At 47.6% G+C, this 21,635-nt stretch overlaps 1 protein-coding gene across 1 annotated transcript in view; it reads left to right on the top strand.

The window, feature by feature from the left end:
* Pdia5 (protein disulfide isomerase family A member 5) overlaps nucleotides 1-21,635 on the top strand; it is an 89,821-nt gene that overhangs the window by 45,639 nt on the left and 22,547 nt on the right. Inside the window, exons 8-11 of the mRNA XM_027412770.2 lie at nucleotides 235-302; nucleotides 7,642-7,733; nucleotides 7,865-7,936; nucleotides 15,699-15,835. Of these exons, the coding sequence (XP_027268571.2) occupies nucleotides 235-302; nucleotides 7,642-7,733; nucleotides 7,865-7,936; nucleotides 15,699-15,835 (369 nt within the window). The remainder of the gene's footprint in view (nucleotides 1-234; nucleotides 303-7,641; nucleotides 7,734-7,864; nucleotides 7,937-15,698; nucleotides 15,836-21,635) is intronic.

Genomic DNA, 21,635 nt, shown 5'->3' on the forward strand with positions numbered 1-21,635 from the left:
AGGAACTAGGGGCTCTGTCTTATTTTGTGCCTGTAAATTCTTTGGTGTCCAGGCCTTTGCTTCCTATCCCCTTTGGGTTCTCCAGAGCCCAAGTCAACCCTGAACTTCCCAGTGTATGTGTGGATGGTGTCAATGTTTGTAGATGGCTGCTGGACAATGGTGTGGGGGCTGGGAGGGGTGCTCAGGGTCTCTCATCACTGAAACTGGGTATGGTTTTTCTTCTGCCTCTAACAGGGTGCAGCATGTGCAAGAGGATCATGCCACATTTCCAGAAGGCTGCCACCCAAGTGCGAGGCCACTTTGTAAGTAAGGCACTTGGGACCAGAAGGGCTGGTGGTTCTGACTTGGGACCAGGATGGAGGTGGGAAGGACAGGTTCTAAACTGTGAGGCTACCAGTCCCTGGCACCTAGATTGCTTCCGAGACCTGTTCTTTGAAGGTAGAAAACTAACTAACTACTGTGTTTGTAGAGCAGTGTATCTTGCCAAAGGCCAGCGATGACACAGTGAGGTAACAACATACCAGGGCCAGGGAGCGAGGGCAGAGCATTTGAAGCCTAGTGATTTGGGTATTCGGGTCTGTCTTAGTTAGGGTTTCTATTATGTTCTATTGTCTATTCTATAGGGTTTCTATTTCTATGGTAAAGAGACACCATGACTACGGCAACTCTTACAAAGGAGAACATTTAATTGGGGCTGGCTTACAGTTCAGAGGCTTAGTCCATTGTCATCATAGGGAGGAACCTGGAGGCACACAGGCATACATGGTGCTGGAGGAGGAGCTGAGAGTTCTGTGTCTTGATCTGCAGGCAGCAGAAGACTGTGTGCCACACTGGACATAGCTTGAACATATATGAGACCTCAAAGCCCACGCCCAAAGTGACACACTTCCTCCAACAAGGCCACACCTACTCCAACAAGGCCACACACTCTGTCTGGGCCAAGCACTCAAACGCATGAATCCACAGTGGCCATTCCTATTCAAACCACCACCATTCAAAGTGGATGTAGCAGTTGCTGGGGTGGGGTGGGGGGTGGGGGTGGAGAGGGTCCAGTGGCAAGGAAGGGGGTTAGTAGTACTAAGGGTGCACTGGAAACTCAGAGAAGACTCACCATGCCTGCCCCAGGTCTTTGGGCTCTGTGTTGGTGGAGGAGGACAGAGCAGAAAGAAGCAAGCACACCCAGATGGGAGAGCTGCAGAATCAAGACTGTAGACAATCTCCAAAAGAAGGAAGTATAACCACGTAGGGAGGCAGAGAAGAAGCCAGTGGGTCCCAGGGAAGCCTACTTTTAGGGGACACAAGAAAGAGAAACCATCAGGGAAGCAGTTCTTTGGAGAAGCCAGAACCAATAGCATGGTACTGAGGTGAATACTCAGAGAGTAGGAGCTGGGCTGAGGTCCATGGTGGAGGGCTGCCTGCTGCCCGCCCTCTGCCCTGTCAAGAGTAGTCTTCTTTGCCATGGATCTGCCCATTCTCTAGAATGAGTCAGGAGCACACTTGTTATGCCGATCACTTCATATAGACATACAGCTCTGAGTATGTGCATATTGTCTTGAAACAGATCTCCAGCTCGTTTTCATCTTATGAAACTGAAACTTTGTGCTCGCCCAGCATGAAACTCTCCTTTGCTCCCAACCCCTAGCCCTGATATATACTTTTCTGTTTTCTGTTTCCATGATTTTGAGGTTAGATTCCCTCATTAAAGTGGAGTCATACAATATTTGTTATTTGTAACTGACTTATTTTGCTTCGCCTGTAGTCCTCCAGTCTACCCATGTTGTAGCATGTAACACAATTTCCTTTTTTCTCTTAAAGCTGTATAATATGCACACATGGACACATACACCTATCACTTATCTATGTATCTCTCCGGACATTAAAGTGGCTTCTAGCTCTTGGCTGTTACAAAAGAGGCTGGGAACGTGGGTGAGCAGATGTCTCCTTGGGTTCCTGCTTTGACTGCTTTTCTGGTGTGTTTGTCCATTTCTGCACTTACCCATAAGTAGCAGAAGCATTTTTGGTGGCAACAGAAAAGCATCTGCTGCTTTTAGGAGCGTGGAAAAATCCATACACCACTCACAGAAGGCTATCAGAGGAGCCATCTCTCTGAGTCTGGCCCACGTCCCATTATGGGAGATCTGAAGTCTTGAAACAGCATCACAATCTTTATGGATCAAATTAAGTGAGGATTAGTTCAAAGTCAACATAAGCAGCATCACGCAGACGGGGGAGAGCCTGCGATCCGCTTACAGGAACCAGCGTTTTCTCTGCTGACCTCATTCTGGGGCAACACCAGGGTCCTGCTTTGCTTCTCACTAGTGAATTTTTAGTAGTTTGCCTGAAGACGTTTGGTCTTGAGGTACTCTGGGGAAATTTCACTGCTCATTTTTGGGGGCCTCAAAAGATACCATATTTTAAGATTATTTAGCCTGGAGAAAAGACTTAATTACCTACCACGTTCTCCTTGCCTGTGCCTGTATACACTTCGAACTGCTCAGCTCAGCTTCCAAACTCTGGAACTGTCAAATCAGAATACGAATTACCCTGGCCAGCCCCAGCCACATACACTTTCTCATCATTCTCAGCCATTGCCACACTGTCCACCTCAGCGTCCCCCACTGTCCTGCCACACTTCCAGAGAGAGCCACCCACCTTTGCTTTTGTGTCATGTCACTTCACTATTTCATACACTTGCGATCTGTGGGCTTCCCGGGAGCAAGTGCTGTGTTTAAGTCAAGTGTGTTCCTTCAGCACAGCCATAGAAGGTACCCGGTCCGTGTTGACTAAGGGGGAGCTTGGCTTGGGGTTATCACTCCTGGGTTTGTTTTATTTTAGGCTCTGCGTTTGTCTAGAGTGCTATTCTCTCCTCCTCAAGGAATCCAGAGTATTAGTTATTAAGCTCAGATGTACAGTGGCAAGGAGGCTGGTAGGACAGGGCCTTTGCCCTTGGCCAAGGGCATATGCCGGGTTGTTTCATGAAGTTGGCCCTGAAGCATACTTGTATTCAGGGGACCTGCTCTTCCTTTCTGAGCTTAATCTAGAGATCTAAAAGTTGCCCCTTCTGCTTCCACCAGTGACATTATAGAAAAGCCAGGAAGCTTGCCCTTGAATTAAACAGCCCAGTGAAGACCCAGTGTGAGTTACCTCTGCCCAGGGCATCTGTGTTGTGTAAACTCACATTTCCTTGCTTGAGGTTTGATTTGTTCCATTTCCACTTAGGAAAGTGACTTTTGTAATGTTCTGTCCTCCCCCTAGCTTCTTAAAGGGAGAAGAGCACTGGTTTCTGATCTGGTACTCAGTGTGCAGTGGTAACTTCCCAGAATCCAGGGACAGACAGGAGGACTGGGCAACCCAGAGGTGTTGATTGCTTTCTGCCTTTGCACACAGAGCACAGCAGGGCAGACATAGACTCTTTTCCCCAGGAATCAGAAGCTTGCCCTCCCCACTGCTAAAATTCAACTAGCCTAGAGCATCCAGCCTCCTCTTCATCTTTGTGCCTTTTTTGTCTGGTGCCTGTGGCAAGGGTCAGAAGTTGTCTTCTGCTCCAGAGCTTGGGAGGTGTCCAACCTGATGATGTCATACTGGAAGTCAGGCCAGGTCAGGGATATGTGGCCTTTGCCATTTTCCAAACTCAAAGCTGCCCCTTTGGCACTGACATTGACCAGTGGTGAGTCATGGGCATCTGTCCTCCCTGCTGCTAGCTAATTGGCATCCTCATCAGCAGCCAAGCTGCTCCCTGGGTCAGCAGCATTAGAAAGAGATGTGCCTCCATGTGTTCCCCTTCCCAGCCTTGCCCTTATCCACACTGGCCTTTGAGCATCGCCAGTCTCCTGTTAGCCTCAGTCACGATTGGATGTAAAGCTGAAGTGTGACAGTCCTGGTGGCAGACTTATAAAGGTCAGGCTTGGTGCTGGCACCCACTCACTGCCTAGCTGGGAGTTCTTGAGTGATATGCTGAGCCTTGGACCCAACATTGCTGTAGCTTTGAAATGGGGATGATGATGCTGGCCCACCGGGTTGTGAGGAGCAAATGTGTAAGCTATGGCACACATTTGTCAGGTTCACTAGGAGGAGGTGCCTCCAAATCCTGCGTTCTCTCAGTAGGGCAGAACACACTTGGCATTGTGCTTTCTTTGTCTTGCCATAGCTGGTCCCCTCATGATCTTCTCTGTGCCCTTGCTTCTGCTCAAGCTCATTTCCTAAGCTGTAGTACCAGATGTCTGATAGCATACACATTACATTCTGGATGTTGTCCAAAACAGCTTCCCTCTACCTGACAGACTGTACCCTTCACCTGTAGCCTTCCTTCAGACCCCTTACTGAGCTGCCTGGCTCCTCAACAGTATGTCCTGTTCCTTGGCAAACACCACTTATCACGCCCACCATCTTGTCTACATCCACCATCTTGGATCAGGCTTTGCTTGGCCACATAGGTGTTTGTTGAAGGCTACTACCTTGTCCTCTGACCTACAGCACTTCCCTGACAACCTACCCTGTCATGTGTATTCACCCTGTGTATTCTAGAGCTCTACATCTGTGGATTCAGCCAGCAGTGGACCTAAGATATTTAGGAGGAACTGCTTCTATATTGAATAGAAACAGATTGACTTTATCCTTTAAGTCATAACTCTCACAACTATGTAGCATCTACACTTTCTTCTGTTTGGTAATAATCTAAGGTAATTTGGAGCATATGAGAGAGTCTCTGTAGGATATATGCAAATGCTACTCCGTCTCATAGAAGAGATGATTATCTCAAGATTTCCATATCCTGCTGGTTTTTTTTTTCCCAATTCCAGTGGATACTGTAATGTTTTCTTTGACCTCAGTAGTTCTCTACCACACCTGAATGCAGTCCCAAATGCATTGACAACTAAACTCTTTTCCAAAGTGACTTTGGCTACCTTGTTTATAGCCTTCTCTCTTCCAATTCTATGTATTCCACAGTCTAGCTAGGTAGACACACTCCATTTTGTGTGTGTGTGTGGGGGGGGGGTAGCAGGGGCTCTCATCCTACTGTAGACCTTGCTTCATTTCTCTTCCTGAAATGTCTTGGCAGTCTGACCCTACTTGGAGCAGTAGCTTATGAACTCTCTCCACTGTGCAACATCCATGATTGTTCCTGCCCAGAGTTAAATGTGAAGAAACGCCTGTTGGGCATATATTTCTACATGTTGCTCAAAAAAACACACATCTCACTGGGCATAGGGGCACACATCTTTAACACTAGGCCTGGGGAGGCAGAGGTGGAGAATCTTTTTGAGTTCAAGGCCAGTCTGGTCTACACGGTTGTAGGACAGCCAGAGCTACACAGTTAAATCCTGTCTCTAAGTGTGTGCACATGCACACCCACACCATACTTCCCCATTACCTAGTCATTGTCCCTCAAGTGGCCCAGAAGTACTACAGAATCTTGAGATAAGTCACACAAGTATAGGTGTTTTGAAAAGGCTACTCTGGAGATGAGATTGGTTTTTGCCTAGATGGATGACTGAGTCTTTAATGGTTGCCACATGATAGGGAATAGGCATCTTCAGCAGGGGGACCAGAATGCCCAAAGTGAGGGACCGGAAACAAAGACAATGTGTGCTCTGGAAATATGAGCAGATTATAGACTTTGTAGTATTAACAAAAATACCTAATTCATCTTGAGTTTAAACGGATTTTTCTCGTGTTGTCCCTTAATCTTCAAAGCACAGGAGTTGCTTGCTGCAGATGAGGAAACTGAGGGACAAGAGAGGCAGTTAAGCCTTGTCAAAGAATTGCATCTGTTAGGTGCTGAGTTTGGACTGCAGTCCAGGTGTCTGTCTGGAGCTCACAGCACATATGCTCCTGGTGGTGGTGCGGGGGGGGGGGGGGGGGAGATGATGCACACCTTGCAAGGCATCTGAGAAGCAGACAGGTCAATTTCCTTCCTGCGTAGAAATCTTAGACTTTCTCCTTCCTTACTAAAAAAGAAAGAAAAAGAAAAGAAAATCTAGATCCTTGCAGGAGTACAATTCAGAGATTTGTGAGAAAGAAGGATTCAGAATTGAGACAGGGAGCATATGGACTGAGGACAGAGTTGGATTTCCGTCTGTATTCTGTAGGGTTGTAAAGTTTGATGCAACGACGTGATGTGATGGAAGGAGAGATACGTGCAATTAATCTTGTGGCACGTGTGCACTGACATGAGGAAGAGCAATCAGACCAGAGAAAAGAATCTTCCAGTAGACAGATATTGCTGGGGCAGACTCAATCCCTCTGGGGAGTGAACAGAGTGGCTTTTAGGGGCTCCAGACTTCTAGTCAGTTTTCCTCCAGGCTTATCCCCCATATTCTTCACAACACCCAAAATAGGATGGGGAAACCCTGTTGATTTAGCAAGCACGTATTATGTGTCTGTTGTATGCCAGGTACTATGCTAGGTATTTAAAACAATTGGAAAGATGTTTCTGGGCTGAAGAGGCTGAAGGCACAGGCAGCATCGTCAGGACCATCGAGGCTTGTAGGAAAGAAGGACCTTGAGGTCACAGAGCACCAGTTTGGGATTTAAAGTCTTTGACCTAGGTTGTCTCATTCTGTTCTCTTAAGAGGCCTGTGATGGTTACATCACCTATACCTTCCAAACAAGGGGTCTTGGGGAGGACGACTTTCCAAAGGCTACACAGCTCATAGGTGGATACAGACACTAGGATTAAATTCGTTGCCCACCAGAGTCTCTATGTTCCTTATTCTCTTTCTTTGTGTCCATCTCTGTTAGAATCTGTAGTGTTTAGCTTCCTCTATCACCTTTTATGTTCTCCTCCTCACTTCTGTGTTACTCTGCTCTGTGAGCAGCTTTCCTGTGATGGCCATTCCACAATATCCTCTCATGAGAACAGACTTGAAGTTGTAACTCCCATGGGAGAAGGTCCCACTGTAGGTAGGGTCCATCTCAAGAGACACCGAATTCTGGGTGGTTCTTAGTACTTAGCCATATAGCAGTGACACAGCTACTCACTTTTCAATTCATGGGTTTGGACCATGGAGACCTTTGTAATTATAGTCAAACCAGGTTGAGTGTGAGGGTCACCAGCAGGAAGAAAGAGAGGGGTCACATGGCAAGGTCAGGAATGGGGAGAGATTAAGCAAGCTTGTGGACTCCTTGACTCTTACGTACTATGAGAGCCATGGTCTCCTTAGCCATGTGTGAGAAATGGAGTATGAGACTACTATATCAAGCCTAGGTGGAGAGCCTGAGGACAGGACATGAGATGTCTAAGGCCCCTTACACAGAGACTCAGTGTGTCCAAAAGCCACTGTTTCCGCAACTTAGAAAGATCAACCCTACTTGAACATAAACAGAGAAAAAGGCACATTGTATATTTGCTTGGTCTTGCCCTTGATTCAGGCCCTCTTGAACTCAGCCCCCAGAACCCTGTTTTTGTTCCAAATGGTCCTTCTTGTAGAGCAGCTGTCTGGAGGGCACCCATGGAGCTCCAATGCCTGGCTTTTCCAAAGCTCTCTGTTGTTGTCTGGGCTCGTTCAGACAGCCTTGTTCCCCTAGTTACACATCAGCTTGCAAGGATTTGTCCCACATGTCTTCTTCCAGTGAGACACCTGGCAAGGCCATGCATGGGTGGGTGCAGGGAGTGGACCAGTGTCTTCTCCATTCTTTCAGGTGCTGGCTGGGATGAACATCTACCCCTCAGAGTTTGAAAATATCAAGGAAGAGTACAATGTGCGTGGCTACCCTACCATCTGCTATTTCGAGTAAGTCCCCTGATTCCCTACCCTACCATCTGCTATTTCAAGCAATTCCCCTGATTCCCTTCTGGAGTACGCTGCCCCCTGATGGTATTGGTGTCCCTAGCTGAGCCACTTTGTCTCTCTCCGTTTCATAGGAAAGGGCGGTTTCTGTTCCAGTATGAGAACTATGCGTCCACGGCCGAGGACATCGTGGAGTGGCTGAAGAAGTAAGTCAGGCGTTTGTGTCTGGGTTTATCTGCTGTGCTAAGGGCAGCCTCTCACTCACAGGGCTGTGCTGGAGAAGAGGTCAAGGAAAGGAAAAGACTGTCACACTGCCTGTATAGCTGGCTCCCCCATGCAGAGATCTGTGATAGGGGGTACAGGAGCTATGAACTGGTGGTGATGGGATCTTCTAGAATCTGCCTCTCCCTCTCTTCCTTCTTGGAATGGAGCTGGGAAGGGGTTGTCTAACCTGTCCACTCTCTTTGCATAGTCAAGGGTTTTCTGAGATCTTCCCATTCAAATTGAACTCCCCTGCCTCCCGACACACACACACACACACACACACACACACACCCAACTGTGGTGGATAGAAGTATCTCTCACCCAGGATGTTATGTTTGTGAGAGTTCCACGAAGGTCTCTCTGAAAATAGGACTGTCAGTGAGTGCTTATTTAAAAAAACAACAGTATTAGATGCTGTGAAACTATTCTGGAACATTTTAATGCCTTCGATTCTGACACACACATACCCAACCCTGCTTCGAGGCATTCTTCAGTCCCGGCTTTAAAATATGATTAGATCTCTGGACATCAAATCCACAGTTCTGCCAGCCCCATCCCTCATCTTAGCCAACATGAGCCAGGACAGCTGCTGTGCCTTGTCTATCCCACTGAACATTCCACTCTTCCTAAGCTAAGCCTAACCTTGCCAGAGCCCTCACAGAGCTCAGTGTTCTTTTCTGGAGCCCCCAGGCCACTGCTTTCTCAGTGCCCACCCTGCTAGCACATGTGGTCACTTGTACATACATGTAGAAATAACAGCTACTGTTCAGGGGTTCTGCTTAGTGGCTGACGCTGGTGTAAGCACCTGATGGAGTTTCTTGTCCAGTATTCACAGTAGCACTGCCAGGAAGGTGTTTTTATCCTTGTTTTATGGTTGAGTTAATGTAGGCAGAGGGACAGAGCAACTTGTCTATGACTGTAGAACTGATAGGTAGCAAGACTGCTGACCCGGCTCCCCAGGAGGCCCCCTGGAATCCACTCAGAGTTCAGCAAAGGCCCTCAGCCTCACCCCTTCCCCAGTTGCCAGCTCATTAATATATATTGGCATCTTTACTTTAGGGACCCCGAGTGCAAACCCTAGGGTTAAAGAATTAGTTATCCAAAGATACAGAGGTTCGAGATGTGGTTTTTCAGAAATTGTGATAAGAATGGATTTGTATTAAAAAAAAAACAAAACTCTTAGGAACACACTGACGGATTTCTGAATGTTGAAGCCCTGATTCCCTGAACTCCCAGGGGCCCAGGAGATGAAGCACCAGTCCACCTGCGTTTGCAGAGAGACGTATATTTTTTGGAAGCATTTTCACATCTCTGTCCCCATCGGCTACCTCATTTTCAGCCCCTGCCTGGGAAGGCTGTTCCCTATTACTGTGTGTGCACTGTCTTAACCTGGGCCCTCACTTTCCTATTTCCCTTCTTCATTTGATAATAAGCATGTACTCTCCTCCAGCCTGACATATCTCGGTCCGCTTTGGGAAAAGGTTTCAACAAATAGCAATCTCATTTGTCACCAGAGCATAAAAATCTGTCTGCTTCCCTCCCCCTTCGCTAACCTTTTCTCATTTCAGAACACCCTCATCTCTTTCTAGAAGGATAAGGTCTTGTCTGGGGAGGGGGTGGGAGTGGGAAGATGTGATCAGGGCAGCCAGCTGTCAGCATGGGGTTTGCTTGGTGGAGATTTGTGACTGGTTGCTGTCTCTCCACTGGAGTTTGCCACCCGTCCCCCAGCCTCTCTGCACCCACCTGCTCCCCCACTGACCTGATCTGCTGAAGCCTTTGACTGCTTGCTATGGAGTCGTGTCCTGGTGGGGCCTTCCTCTTCACCTCTTTTCTCATCTCCTCCTTGGCGTCAGAAGGAGCCCCTGCTGTCAGCCTAGTACACCTGTAGTTTCCAACATGAGAAAGGAGCTGGGAACTGCTGGAAAGAAACCTTGGGGCTCCCTGCAGCCACACACTAGGCAGATGTGAGCATTCAGGATTGGGGCACACTGCTGTGCTCCTCCCCCAATGCTGCGCTCCCCCCATCAAAGTAAGGATGTCCTGTGAGCTGCCTGACCTTATGCCCCAGCAAAAGTTAGCCATGTTACCATATTGTCAACTATCTTAACTTTTTAAGTATTTTTCTGAGTTTGTGAATTTTCAAGTAGGATGTTTCTTGTAGAAAACCTTTCAAAGTATGAGGAAAAGCACTTCTATACCCTCTTACCCAGAGACATTTGGTTGAATTTCCTTCTAGATTTTCCACTGTGCATACCCAGCTCCGTGTGTGGTTTCTCCTTGTTTTAAGCCTTTACCGGGTCCTCCAGTCCTAGTGGCAGCAGAGGACCTCATTTTAGCACTGCCCTGGCCCTGAGCTGTTCTCCAGGGTCTCTGTATAGCCAAATGTGAAAAGACAGGGGTGCATCCTTCCCTGTTCTGGCTGTTTCTCCCTGTCATGTGTAAAGCGCTGGAGGGAACCTGCCCTCCCTAGAACCAACCCTGGCATCTGGGGGTACAGGGGCTCTGGAGTGGACCATCATCATAGGAGCTGCACCCCCTTGTGGTTCTAGGGTCTCCTATCACCTCTGCTGAGTTGGGGTGGTAGGCAAGTAGAGGGGTCCATTTTGGCTTAGCTGCACACCTCTGCCTGTGTCTCTGAACCAGAGGTAAAGTAAATTAACAGACATTGAGTGTTCTTGGCCCCTACTGCTCCAAGATGGCTTTCTCTGTCTGACTCACACATCTAGAGATGAGCTTATGGGTGAACTTTCCAGTCCTAGAGAGCCCAGGACAGATATACTGTCTGACCTGCAGAGCACATAGAATCAACAGGAGGCCTGGAAGGGTACTGAGGAGTCAGTAAGCACGCCCCAGAAATTACCCACGGTGTCCTTAACCTTACTGTTTTTGTTTTTTAAATCATGTATATTTTTAAGTGTGTGGTCTGTCTGTCCATACTTGAGTGTGCAGGTACTCATGGACATGCACCCATTCAGAGGCCAGAGTTGGTGCTGAGTGTCTTGCTCTATCACCCTCTGCCTTATTCCCTTGCAGCAGGGTCTCTCAATGCACCTAGAGCTAGGCTGGCAGCTAGCAAGCTCAGGGGATCCTCCTGTGTCTGCCTTCCACAGTACTGGGGTTAGATACAGGAGACCATGTCTGGCTTTTTATATGGGCTCTAGGGATTTGAACTCAGGTATTCACACTTGCGTACTAGGGTTTTTTTATCCACTGAACTGCCACCCCAGCCCTTTGCCTCATTTTGAGTTCATGTTATGCATGATTATCTGGTTAGTCCTTTGTATATTTACAGAGCATCTCCTGCTCATTGTCTGGGAAAACCCAAGAAGTAGTTGTAAAAAGGCCAGTGAGTTGTCCATTGTCCAGAAGATAGATATAGAAGATAGATATAGATTTATATTCTTTTTTAAAATTCTTCTCTCGAATCATTCCCAGCCACAGTTTCCCTCCCTCATCTCCTCCCAGCCCTTCCCTTCCACCTTCCCTCTCCTCCAGATTCACTTCATCTTCTGTTTCCCTTTAGGAAAGGGCAGGTCTCCCAGGGATACCAACCAAGCATGGCATATCAGCTTGCAATAAAACTAGGCACCTCCCCTTGTATTAAGGCTGGACAAGGCAACCCAGTAGGAGGAAAAGGGTCCTAAAACCAGACAAAGGAATTGGAAACCCCCTGCTCCCACAGTTAGGAGTCCCTCAAGAACACTAAGCTACATAACCTTATATGCAGAGGATCAAGGGCAGGCCCATGCAGGCCCCCTGATTGTTGGTTTGGTCTCTCTGAGCCCTATGAGTCCAGTTTAGTTGGTTCTGTGCATTTTCTTCTCTTTTTTTTTTAAATGTATTTATTTTTATTTTATGTACATTGGTGTTTTGCTTGTAGAATGTCTGTATGAGGGTATCGGATCCCTGGAACAGTAGTTACAGATAGTAACTACAGATAGCTGCCATGTGGGTGCTGGGAATTGAACCCAGGTCCTCTGGAAGAGAAGTCAGTGCTCTTAACTACTGAGCCATCTCTCCAGCCTCCTCTTGTGTGATTTCTTGTGGTGTCCTTGACCTCTCTGGTTCCTTCTCTTCTATGGGGTTCCCCGAGCTCCGCCTAATGTTTGGCTATGGGTCTCTGCATCTGCTCCCATCAGTTGTCCCGCAGGTGTTTTAAGTCTAAGTTGCTTACCTGGGCTTCTGCAATCAAAGGCATGACATGGTCCGAAGCTTTCATCCCCTGGTTCTGTTGTCTGCTCAGAATAGACTTACACAGCCCTCAAGTTTCTTCTCTGGAGCCTCTACTGGTTGGCATTAGTTCTCCTCAGAGACACAGAAAATAAGTTATGATTTCTCTTTCCCGAGCAGTCCGAAATACCATTTTAAACTTTTACTTGTTTATTCTGATTTTTTGAGACAGGGTTTCGGTATGTAATCAACCAGGCTAGCTTGGAACTCACTATGTAGACTGGGCTGGCCTGGAACTCACAGGCTTGTTTGCCTCCGTCTCCTTTAGCCAGGTTTCTTTACTAATTACTCAGCGAGCTTGCTTTAGTTGCCTGCTGTGTGTGTGTTGGGTGCAAGACATAGGAAGGCAAGAGGGAGCCCCGGTCTGCAGAGAGCTAGCTGCCTGTGGAGGCAGACAGTGAAAAGGGCTGCCCAGTGCTCTGTGCACAGCCTTCTGCTTGCTCCCTTTCAGCACGTTCTCCTACCAATGTGTCCCTCCTGCAGCACTCTCTTGAACGTAATCCCCTAGTTGTCGGTGGCATGGGTTTACAGTGACACCCTTATTTGCAGCCCAGCACAGCTCCACTTCAAGTGTGTGGCTCCTGCAGCCAGGGTGATTTTTTTTTTTCTAGCTCCTGAAATTGTGCTGATTTCTTTGACCCCTCTTTGCCTTTCCTGTTGTTTTCATTTCAGTGGAATAACACATTCAGAACAAAGGAACGAAACCTCCCTGTGGTTTTAGGGTAGTCTCTAAATGGAAGCTTCTCAGGCTTTTTCTTAACACTCTGCCAAGATTGAGCTTCTACATCTCATGTCAATGCTCCTGTTGAGTTTCTAAAATTACTTTGATTTTTGTTGTTGTTTTGTTTTTCAAGACAGGGTTTCTTTGTGTAGCCCTGGCTGTCCTGGAACTCACTTTGTTCCCAGACTGGCCTCAAACTCACAGAGATCCACCTGCCTCTGTTCTCTACCACCCCACCCCCATCCCCATATCAAGTGCTGGGATTAAAGGTGTTTGCCACCACCACCTGACTTACTTTGATTTTTAAATAGACTACATTCAGATAATTTTTTAAAGATTTAAGATACTTAAGTATGTATTGAAAAACCTCATGTCTGCCTTTTCTCCTCCCTTCTCGTTCTCTCTGCCACACACTAGAGGTATCATCTTCAACTCATTTCTTGTATGGTCTCAAAATCTTTTGCATAGCAGGTACAAATAAGAGCGTTTGTCTCCTCTTTTTATACAAGAGCTGGTGAATTATAGATTGCTGTGTGCCCTGGAAGTCTGTCCATGCTGCTGCATAAAGGAAACCCATTGTTTTCAGCGCTCAGCTCTCCACTAATAGAGATGGTGCATGGTGTACCTAACCTGCCCCTATTGGTGCATCCTGGCTGACCCCTAGTCTCTGCATGGCAAATCACCTGCTGTAGGTATCTTTGGAAAATTAACCTTATCATCTTCATTATCATCATTATTTTGAAATAGTCTCACTATGTAAGCTCGGCTGGCTTGGAACTTAATATGTAGACCAGGCTGGCCTCGGATTCGTAAAGATCTGTCTGCCTCTGCTGGGACTAAAGGAATGTGCCACCACATCCAGCTGCGGTAGATATATACTGGGAAGATGAGTTCTCTAATGTAATTCGTGGTGTCAAGGGTTAGTGGCTGGAGCCCAAATATAAGAAGCTAGATTTCATGGAACTAATGTGTGGCTGGTGATTTCCCAAAGCTTGAATTTGGCACCAGTACCATCTTGTTGTAGAATGTGGGGGTCATATCCTATGTCCCAAGTCAGGTCCAAGCTCCCATCCTCAATAAGCCAACTGAAGAGCCAGATCAAAAGCAGAAAGCAACTGCACACCCCTTGATCTCTGCAGGAGGCAGAGGCAGGCCTGTGAGTTTGAGGCCAGCCTGGTCTACGTAGTGAGTTGCAGGACAGCCAAAATTACATAGTAAGACCCTGTCTTGAAAAAAATAAAATAAATAAATAGGTGGAAAGCAGAAAAGGGAGATAACCTGCTTTCAGTGTGGTCCCATTGGGAAGAGGGACAAAGGGATCCAGCAAACCCCCAAGTCCATCTTTGGGGTGCTGATGTGAGATGGATGTCTGAATAGAGAGCCATGGATATTTGTCAAGGTGTGTTCCTGCCCACTACTGACCTGTCGTTATCTGAGCTTCAGTCTCCATTGTAGAACTGTGTGAAATCTCTTCCAGGGAGACTGGTTCCCCCTCCAGCTGGTGCCTTTTCCTTTTCTCAGGATGAGATTCCAGAGTTCTTATTTCTTTAGGGTCCATTGTTTCAGGTCTGATAGTCAGGCAGAGACTCAAGTGTCTCTTTAGAAATCTTCACTCCTGTCAGACCAGTCTGACACCGGGTAAGCGGAGATCAAAGGCTTTGCCACTTTGTTTCTCAAGACCAGTGAGACTGAGGCTACCAGGGCATCTCAGTCCACAAAGCCAACATGGGCTCACTGGCTCTGAACCCAGCTTCTGCTTCTGTGGGGTTGGGAGATGGCAAGTCCTGCTGTGTGAGCCGCCTTGCTCACTGATTAATTCTCCAGCCCAGACTGCTGGAAACTAAAATGTTCCCTGCTGTAGGCGCTTACAGGCAGGGAACAATGGTTGTCTTTTCACATTTGTCATCCAAAGGGTTTTTTCAAAGCTGCAGTTAAGGTGTTTTGGCAAAGGGGCTTGGCAGTAAAGCAGCGGGGATCATCTGTCACCAGCAGGGATCTTATGTCACCAGCCATCTCGTCCTGGGCAGGAAGTGGGTACCTGGGAGCCTTCCCTTCACATAGCACCAGGAGGTATAGACACCAGCCTGTGGTTCTCCATGAAGGAAACAGGCTCCTAAAAGATCAGAGCCGCTGGGGTTTGCAGCTAGTGAGTGATGGAGTAGATGAAGGCTCTGGGGGCGTCAGCCATGTCTGTTCTCAAGCTCTAGAAGTACTGAAGATTCTGGCAGGGTGTATACCGCCAACCTGGTTTTCCTCAGGCTTAATGGTCACCCCCCACACACCTTTCCCAGCTTCTCTCTGCTCAGCCAGGTTTGGTTTTTCCCAGCCTTCTGGCCTCACTCCTTCATCCTCCTGTGTCCTGCCAGTGGGTGGCACAGAGCAGGGCATTCAGCTTCCCCAGAGGGCACTCAGCCCCATTGCTCTTTGTTCTTGCCAGCTTGCTGGAAGTTTATAAATCCTTGAAAAGGCTAGCAAGCCCCCCAGTTGCTGAGGAAAGCAAGATTTCCTGGGCTGTCTAGAAAGCAGTAGTGAACAGCCATCGTGTGCACTAGTGTCTGCTAATAAGTACTTCTCTGCTACTTTGAGAGGCAGTGAACAGGCCATCCTTTTCAAACAGGACTCTTCCTCCAGGTCCAGTTTCCAGCGTATAAAAGGCCTTGGTGTGGGAGCTAGGTGTCCAGGGGGCTGGATTCTATAAGGGCTGTTCAGGCCCCAGGGCTTGCTCTGAGCTCTGCCTGTTTTTGGTCTTCCAGTCCACAGCCGCCACAGCCCCAGGTCCCCGAGACTCCCTGGGCAGATGAGGGCGGCTCCGTTTATCACCTGACCGATGAAGACTTTGACCAGTTTGTGAAGGAGCACTCCTCTGTCCTCGTCATGTTCCACGCCCCATGTGAGTGGAACTCTGCTGCCCCTATCTCCCCCTTCCTCAGAGTAGGATGCCACCTTGGGACTTGTTGGATAGGGGGCATAGTGGGAGCTGGCATGGTGCCTGTCCCCAGCTCATGCGCCTGCCTTGTGTCTCCATCAGAACTGGCATAAAAATCCTGATCAGGCCACACGTGCTCCTCAGGAGAACTCAGGGCAGCTCCATCCCCTGTAGGCCCGAGTGTCCTCCAAGCCAGCAGGGCCTGAGGAGTCACACTGGGTTCTGGTTAGAGCAGGACTGGTCCTCCTTACCTAGGGTGGGAACCATCTGGAGAGGGCCTGCCCTTGGTCGGTAGCTGAGCAGGCAATGAGGCCAACCAGCATCTAGAGTACCACCCGGCTGCTTCACCACCGATCAGTCTCAGCCTGAGATGACCACAGAGAATCACAGTCCCTGGTGGTCTCAAGAAGCTGAAAGGCACATAGCTGAGAATCTGAGCTGGTGTCCTCTTTGCACCGTGGAGAACAGAAGGTTGATTAGGCGGCTTCAGGAGGAGAGGACTGTCCTGGGAGCAAGAGTACAGTCACGTGGCAGCCCTGCGTGGGGCTTCCAAGCAAGGGCTTCTGGGAAGGGCTGGCCACTCCCAATCGGAGATGAGCTGAATGGTCTGGGATAAGATATGCACACATGAGGTCTCCTGCTCCCATAGCCTCCTGCCACCAGTTTGGCCCAGTAATTATGAGAAGAAAAAAAAAAAAAGCAAGAATTCCATGCTTCCCAGATGAGTACCAGAACTGCATGTCACAGTGCGTTAGAGCCTGTGGAGAAGGTATAGAGCCCTGGAGACACTCTCCAAGAGGAGGAGGATGCACAGTTGATTATTCTGTCAGCATAACAGAGTGCTTTGGAAGCGTCATCTTCCCATCTTACCCTCAGTGCCACTGAGTGAGTGTGATTAACACCACATTGCAGATATGATTGTCACAGATTGTCCACTGCTTGTGAGTCCTATGCTGCTTTGGTCTTTGGTGGCCACTGAATGGCGGTGGGGGGGGGGGTAGCTTGATCCCTTAGGGAGCTAGCTGCTACCGTGAATTTCCCTAACTTTTTTTTATTTTTAAGTGCCAAATTCTTGGGACTCCAGAGGAAAAGCATTTCCTGTGGTTTTGTTTCTAGTTCTAGAAAACAAAGAGTTCAAAAATACTTTTTTTTTTTCAAAGACTCATTAGACTTTTGATTAAGACCTCTTGATTAAGGACAGTGTCAGAGGAGCCAAGCAAGATGACAGACATCTGTGATCCCAGCCCTGGTGGTGGGAGAGCCTAGGCTACAGAGTGAGACCTGTCTCAAAAACAAAGCAAAGAAGATTAACGTCAGGGCCTGTGGAATGTGGTGTTCTCCATTCTGGGGCAGGGTGTCTTAGTTAGGGGTGTCCCCAAGGTTAGTGAGACCTTAGAGAGGCCCACTACCTGGACAACAAGGCAACACCATACCCACCCCACCCACCTCCAAGCTAAAATGTGCTTTCCTGACCTGTCTCAGAGTTGTAGATGGAAGCAAGTCTTGCAGGAAGTTACTATGTCTGATTCAGAGCAAAGTCACCCTGCTACATCCCATCTGGCTGTAGAGGCAGATACTGGCGGATGCCCCAGCATGTTCTCCTTCACGAGTGCTCACTCATGCCCTGTCCGCCCATGGGTTGGCACATGTGTTTGTCCTCCGCTTTCCTGCAGAGTGAGGGGCTCAAGCAACAGCATGGGGTTCACTTCTGGATGAGCTGCCTGCTGATGTCTCCTTAGATGCCAGTGGCTCTCTACATCCTCTTCCTTGTGGGGAAGGTGCCTTTCAGCCTGAGAAGGGCTGAAGCCTCGTGGTGTCAAGGGGAACAAACCAGAGCTCAGGGCAGGATCCACAGGGAGCACTCTTAGTTGCTGGGATTTGTACTTCGAGCCAGAGTGCTTCCTAAACCCTGCCAAGAGGCTGGAGGCTGCAGAACAAGAGAGGGTGACTCCTGAAAGTCATGATATTGCATGTGTGAGTCCTAGGCCATGTAGAGAGTGGCTGGAAAACAGACCCCCTAGACGATTAAGGAAAAATGAAATTGTAATCTGTTGGCATAGCAAATCATGACTCTGCTGAGGATTGCTGGCCATGCTCGGCTTGGCTCCTGGGCAGGGTTACCGAATCAGAGGGTGAGCATGAATTGCTGTTCTGCCTGTGATAGGGAGAGCAGGACAGGATGGAGCCACCTGGGGGAAGCATCCTCATCCTACCTTATCTGGACCTGTCTGGAAGGTATATACTTAGTTGTAGTCAGCAACTAAAAAGCAGGTTACAAGCATCCAGGCTATCAGAGTTGCTAGGTTTATAGTTGAGTAAAGAATACCACCAGCTGAAAAGAGCTGACTTCCTCCCTAAGATGTTTCAAATGGCACAGTAAGCCAAAGGAATGGGGCTTAATCTAGAAAAATAGACAAACTTGTATTTAATGACTTTTAGCAGTTTTATAGATGAATGTTATAGCAATGCACGGGGAAGAAGGTTAAGCTTATTCCCAGCTGACTCCCCGTAGGACCTGCAGTCTTTCCTTGCAATGTTCTGTTCTGTACAAGAGCTAAGTGCTAAGACAATTGTTGCTTCTGTCCTGGTCTCCCTTTGAATGGCCAGGGAGAGAAGGCCTTCACTGTTCCTCCTGACATATGCCAACCTAGACAGGAGCTCCTGGCAACTGTAGGTTGCAGAGGCACCTTACATGATTGGTGCCTGCAGCTTTCTCAGGGTACCTATGGGCATAGTCCTGGGATCCCAGAGGGAGGGGCGTATGGGCCCTGGTTGTTGTATATTGTCAATCCTCTATAGTCAAACTGACTTTGAAACCTCTGTTGGTCCCCAGCTTCTTTGCCTTCTTTTTGCCTCAGCTTGCCTGGTGCTTTTGTGGTTTTCCTTCCCTTCCTTCCAGTAAGCCATGTAGACTCTCTCTGCAGCCCTAGAATGACCTCTGCTCTTCTATCAGCTAAGCCTTGTGTCTGACCTCCCACTGGCCCTCCATGTGGGGCTTGGCATTAGTGCTACATCACAGCAGACTATAGTTCTAGGCCCATTTCAGTCCCTCAGGGGACAAAAACAGGGTCTGTAAAAAGCATGTCTACAGGTATTGGCTGTTGCCACACTCTGGTGCCTTTTGTTTCTGCCACATTCTATGCGAGAAATCAGATGGCTGTCACTCCCCTTCTCTTGTTTTCTTCTTCTTTCCTTCTTCCCCTTTTTTCCTTTCCTTTCCTCTTTTTTTTTTTTTTTTTTTTTTTTTTTTTTAAGATGGGGTCTCTAGCCCAAACTGGCCTCAAACTTCCAATGTAGACAAGATGACCTTGAACTTCTGATCTTCCCATATCCACCTCTTAAATGCTGAGGCTCCAGGCATATGCTACCATGCCTAGTTTTATAGTTCTAGGGGCCAAACCCAGGGCTTCATGTGTGCCAGTCAAGCACTCTCCCAGGAGAGCCCCATCTTCTGGCCCCTTTGTTGGTTTGGTGGAGAGTCCCTGCACAGAATGGAGAAATATAAATGACCAAGAAAAAGCAAAACTACCTCTAGTCCATTTCTAGAGGGGACCACTCCATTTGGAGGCATCAGTTTGCTAATATTTTCCCTTTCTTTCCTTCCTTCCTTCCTTCCTTCCTTCCTTCCTTCCTTCCTTCCTTTCTTTTTCTTTCTTTCTTTCTTCCTCTCTTTCTCTCTCTTTCTCTCATTCTTTGCTTTTTCCCCTCTTCTTAAAGTAAATTTTTTTAGAATTATTTTGTATGTATGTTTTGCCTGCATGTATGTATGTGCACGATATGCATGCCTGATAACCTGGGGAGGCCAGAAGCGGATGTTGGATCCCCTGATACTGGAGTTATACATGACTGTGAACCACCATGTGGATGTCAGGGACCACACCCAGGTCCTCTACAAGGACAGACAGCAAGTGCTCTTTGCCACCTAGTCCTGTCTCCAGTCCCCTTCCCTGTCCCTTGCTTTTAATGTCTTTAAGTTAGCATGTAGTAAAACTGGACTTTTTGTCGGCATCTGTATAGATTGTGCAACTATCATCATGCCCTAAAAGCCTGCTGCTTCTTTTCTAATTATACAAATAATTTAATAATAATAAGATTGCCTGTAGTTGGCAGTGTAGAGTTCAAGGGCTGTGTAAGAATACAGTGTAAACAGTTCCTAGGCTACTCTTCCACCCCAGGGTTGGACACTATCAAAGTCAGCACCTCTGTTTCTTTCTGCAGTGCTTCACCTCCTCCTTTTCCTCCTCTTCCTCCTCCTCTACTTCCTCGTCATCCTTCACTCCTCCTTGTCGTCCTCCTATTTTAATATAAGTAGGGTCATGCTTTATCCATTTTCCTATGATTTGACTTTTTTCACTTACCAGTAGGTTCTGATGTTCTCATGTAGATACAAGTGTTGACATTTAAATCTAACCACTGCGTAGTGTGTTATGATTTGGATATGCCATAAATTTTAAACAAATCCCCTATTGATAGACATTTGTGCTCAGTTTTTCACTATTCAAACAATACAGGAAACATTTCTAGATATATATTGGGACCCTTTGTCTAAATATTTAGGATTAATTGCCAAAGTGAAGTTGCTTGCCATGAATGGACTCATTGTTTTGGAACTTCTCTCAGTAACAGCCAGAAATTTTCCATGTATGGCAGAGTCAGTACCTTGGCAACCTTGGTGTTATGGTTTTATGGTGTCTTGAATGAGAATGTTCTCTGTAGGTCCAGAAGTGGTCAGCATGGTCCCCAGTTGGTAGGTTTAGGAGGTGTGGCCTTGCTAGAGGAAATATGTCACTGGAGGTGGGCTTTGAGATTTTAAAAGCAACTCACTGTTCCCAGTTTACTCTTTGCTTCCTGCTTGTGGTCTGAAAGCTGAGCTCTCTGCTATGTGAGCTGCCATACCTGCCTTCTGTCTCCCTTCCTTGCCTTGATAGTGACAGACTCTGACCATCTGGAACCATAAGCCCAAACCCTTCCTTTTGTGAGTTGCCTTGGTCATGGTGTTTTATTACAGCAATAGGGAAGGAAGTAGCTAAGATATGGATTGAGTCTGAGATGTCCCTTACAGCCTCATGTTTTGATGCTTATTCCCCAACTGATGGTTTTTTTTTTTGGTGGGGACTGGAGGGAGAGGCTGTGTAACCTTTAGGAGGTTGGAGTATGACAGGCAGAAGAAACAAGCCACTGAGGGTGAGAATTTGAAAGTTACCATCTGGCCCTTCATTCTGGCCTAACCCTCTGCATCCTGGTCCATCATGATGTGAATGGCCTCCTGCCCACATTCCTGCTGCACTCCATGAAGCAGCTCTGCCATGCCTTCCCTGCCACATTGGGCCAAAATTCTTGAAAACCATGAACCAAAAGAAATCTTCCCTCCCTTAGGTTGTTTTCTGTCACAAATTGAGGTCATTGCTGCAAAAGTAGTGGACCCACAGAGATACTGTCAGCCTTTGCTTGCAGAATTCCTACCACCAAAGAAACGGAACTAACTTTCGTGCAGTAACCTGCTGTGTTAGCCAGCTTTCCATCACTGAAAATGTTCCTGAGAAAACACAGGTTAAAATGAAGGGAGACTTACTTTTGACTCACGGTTTCAGTGGTGTTAGTCCATGGTCACTTAGCCCTTTGCCTTTGGGCCTTTGTCAAAGCATAACATCATGGCAGGGTGCGCATGGGGGAGGAAGCCAAGGTAGTCAGAGGAAGGAAGGTACTATACCCTTAAAGGGAATAATGGAAACCTCCAGTCTCCAGAAGTTTCTACACCTCCCAG

This window comes from Cricetulus griseus, chromosome 4 (genome assembly GCF_003668045.3).
Source record: "Cricetulus griseus strain 17A/GY chromosome 4, alternate assembly CriGri-PICRH-1.0, whole genome shotgun sequence".
NCBI classification, from domain to species: Eukaryota; Metazoa; Chordata; class Mammalia; order Rodentia; family Cricetidae; genus Cricetulus; species Cricetulus griseus.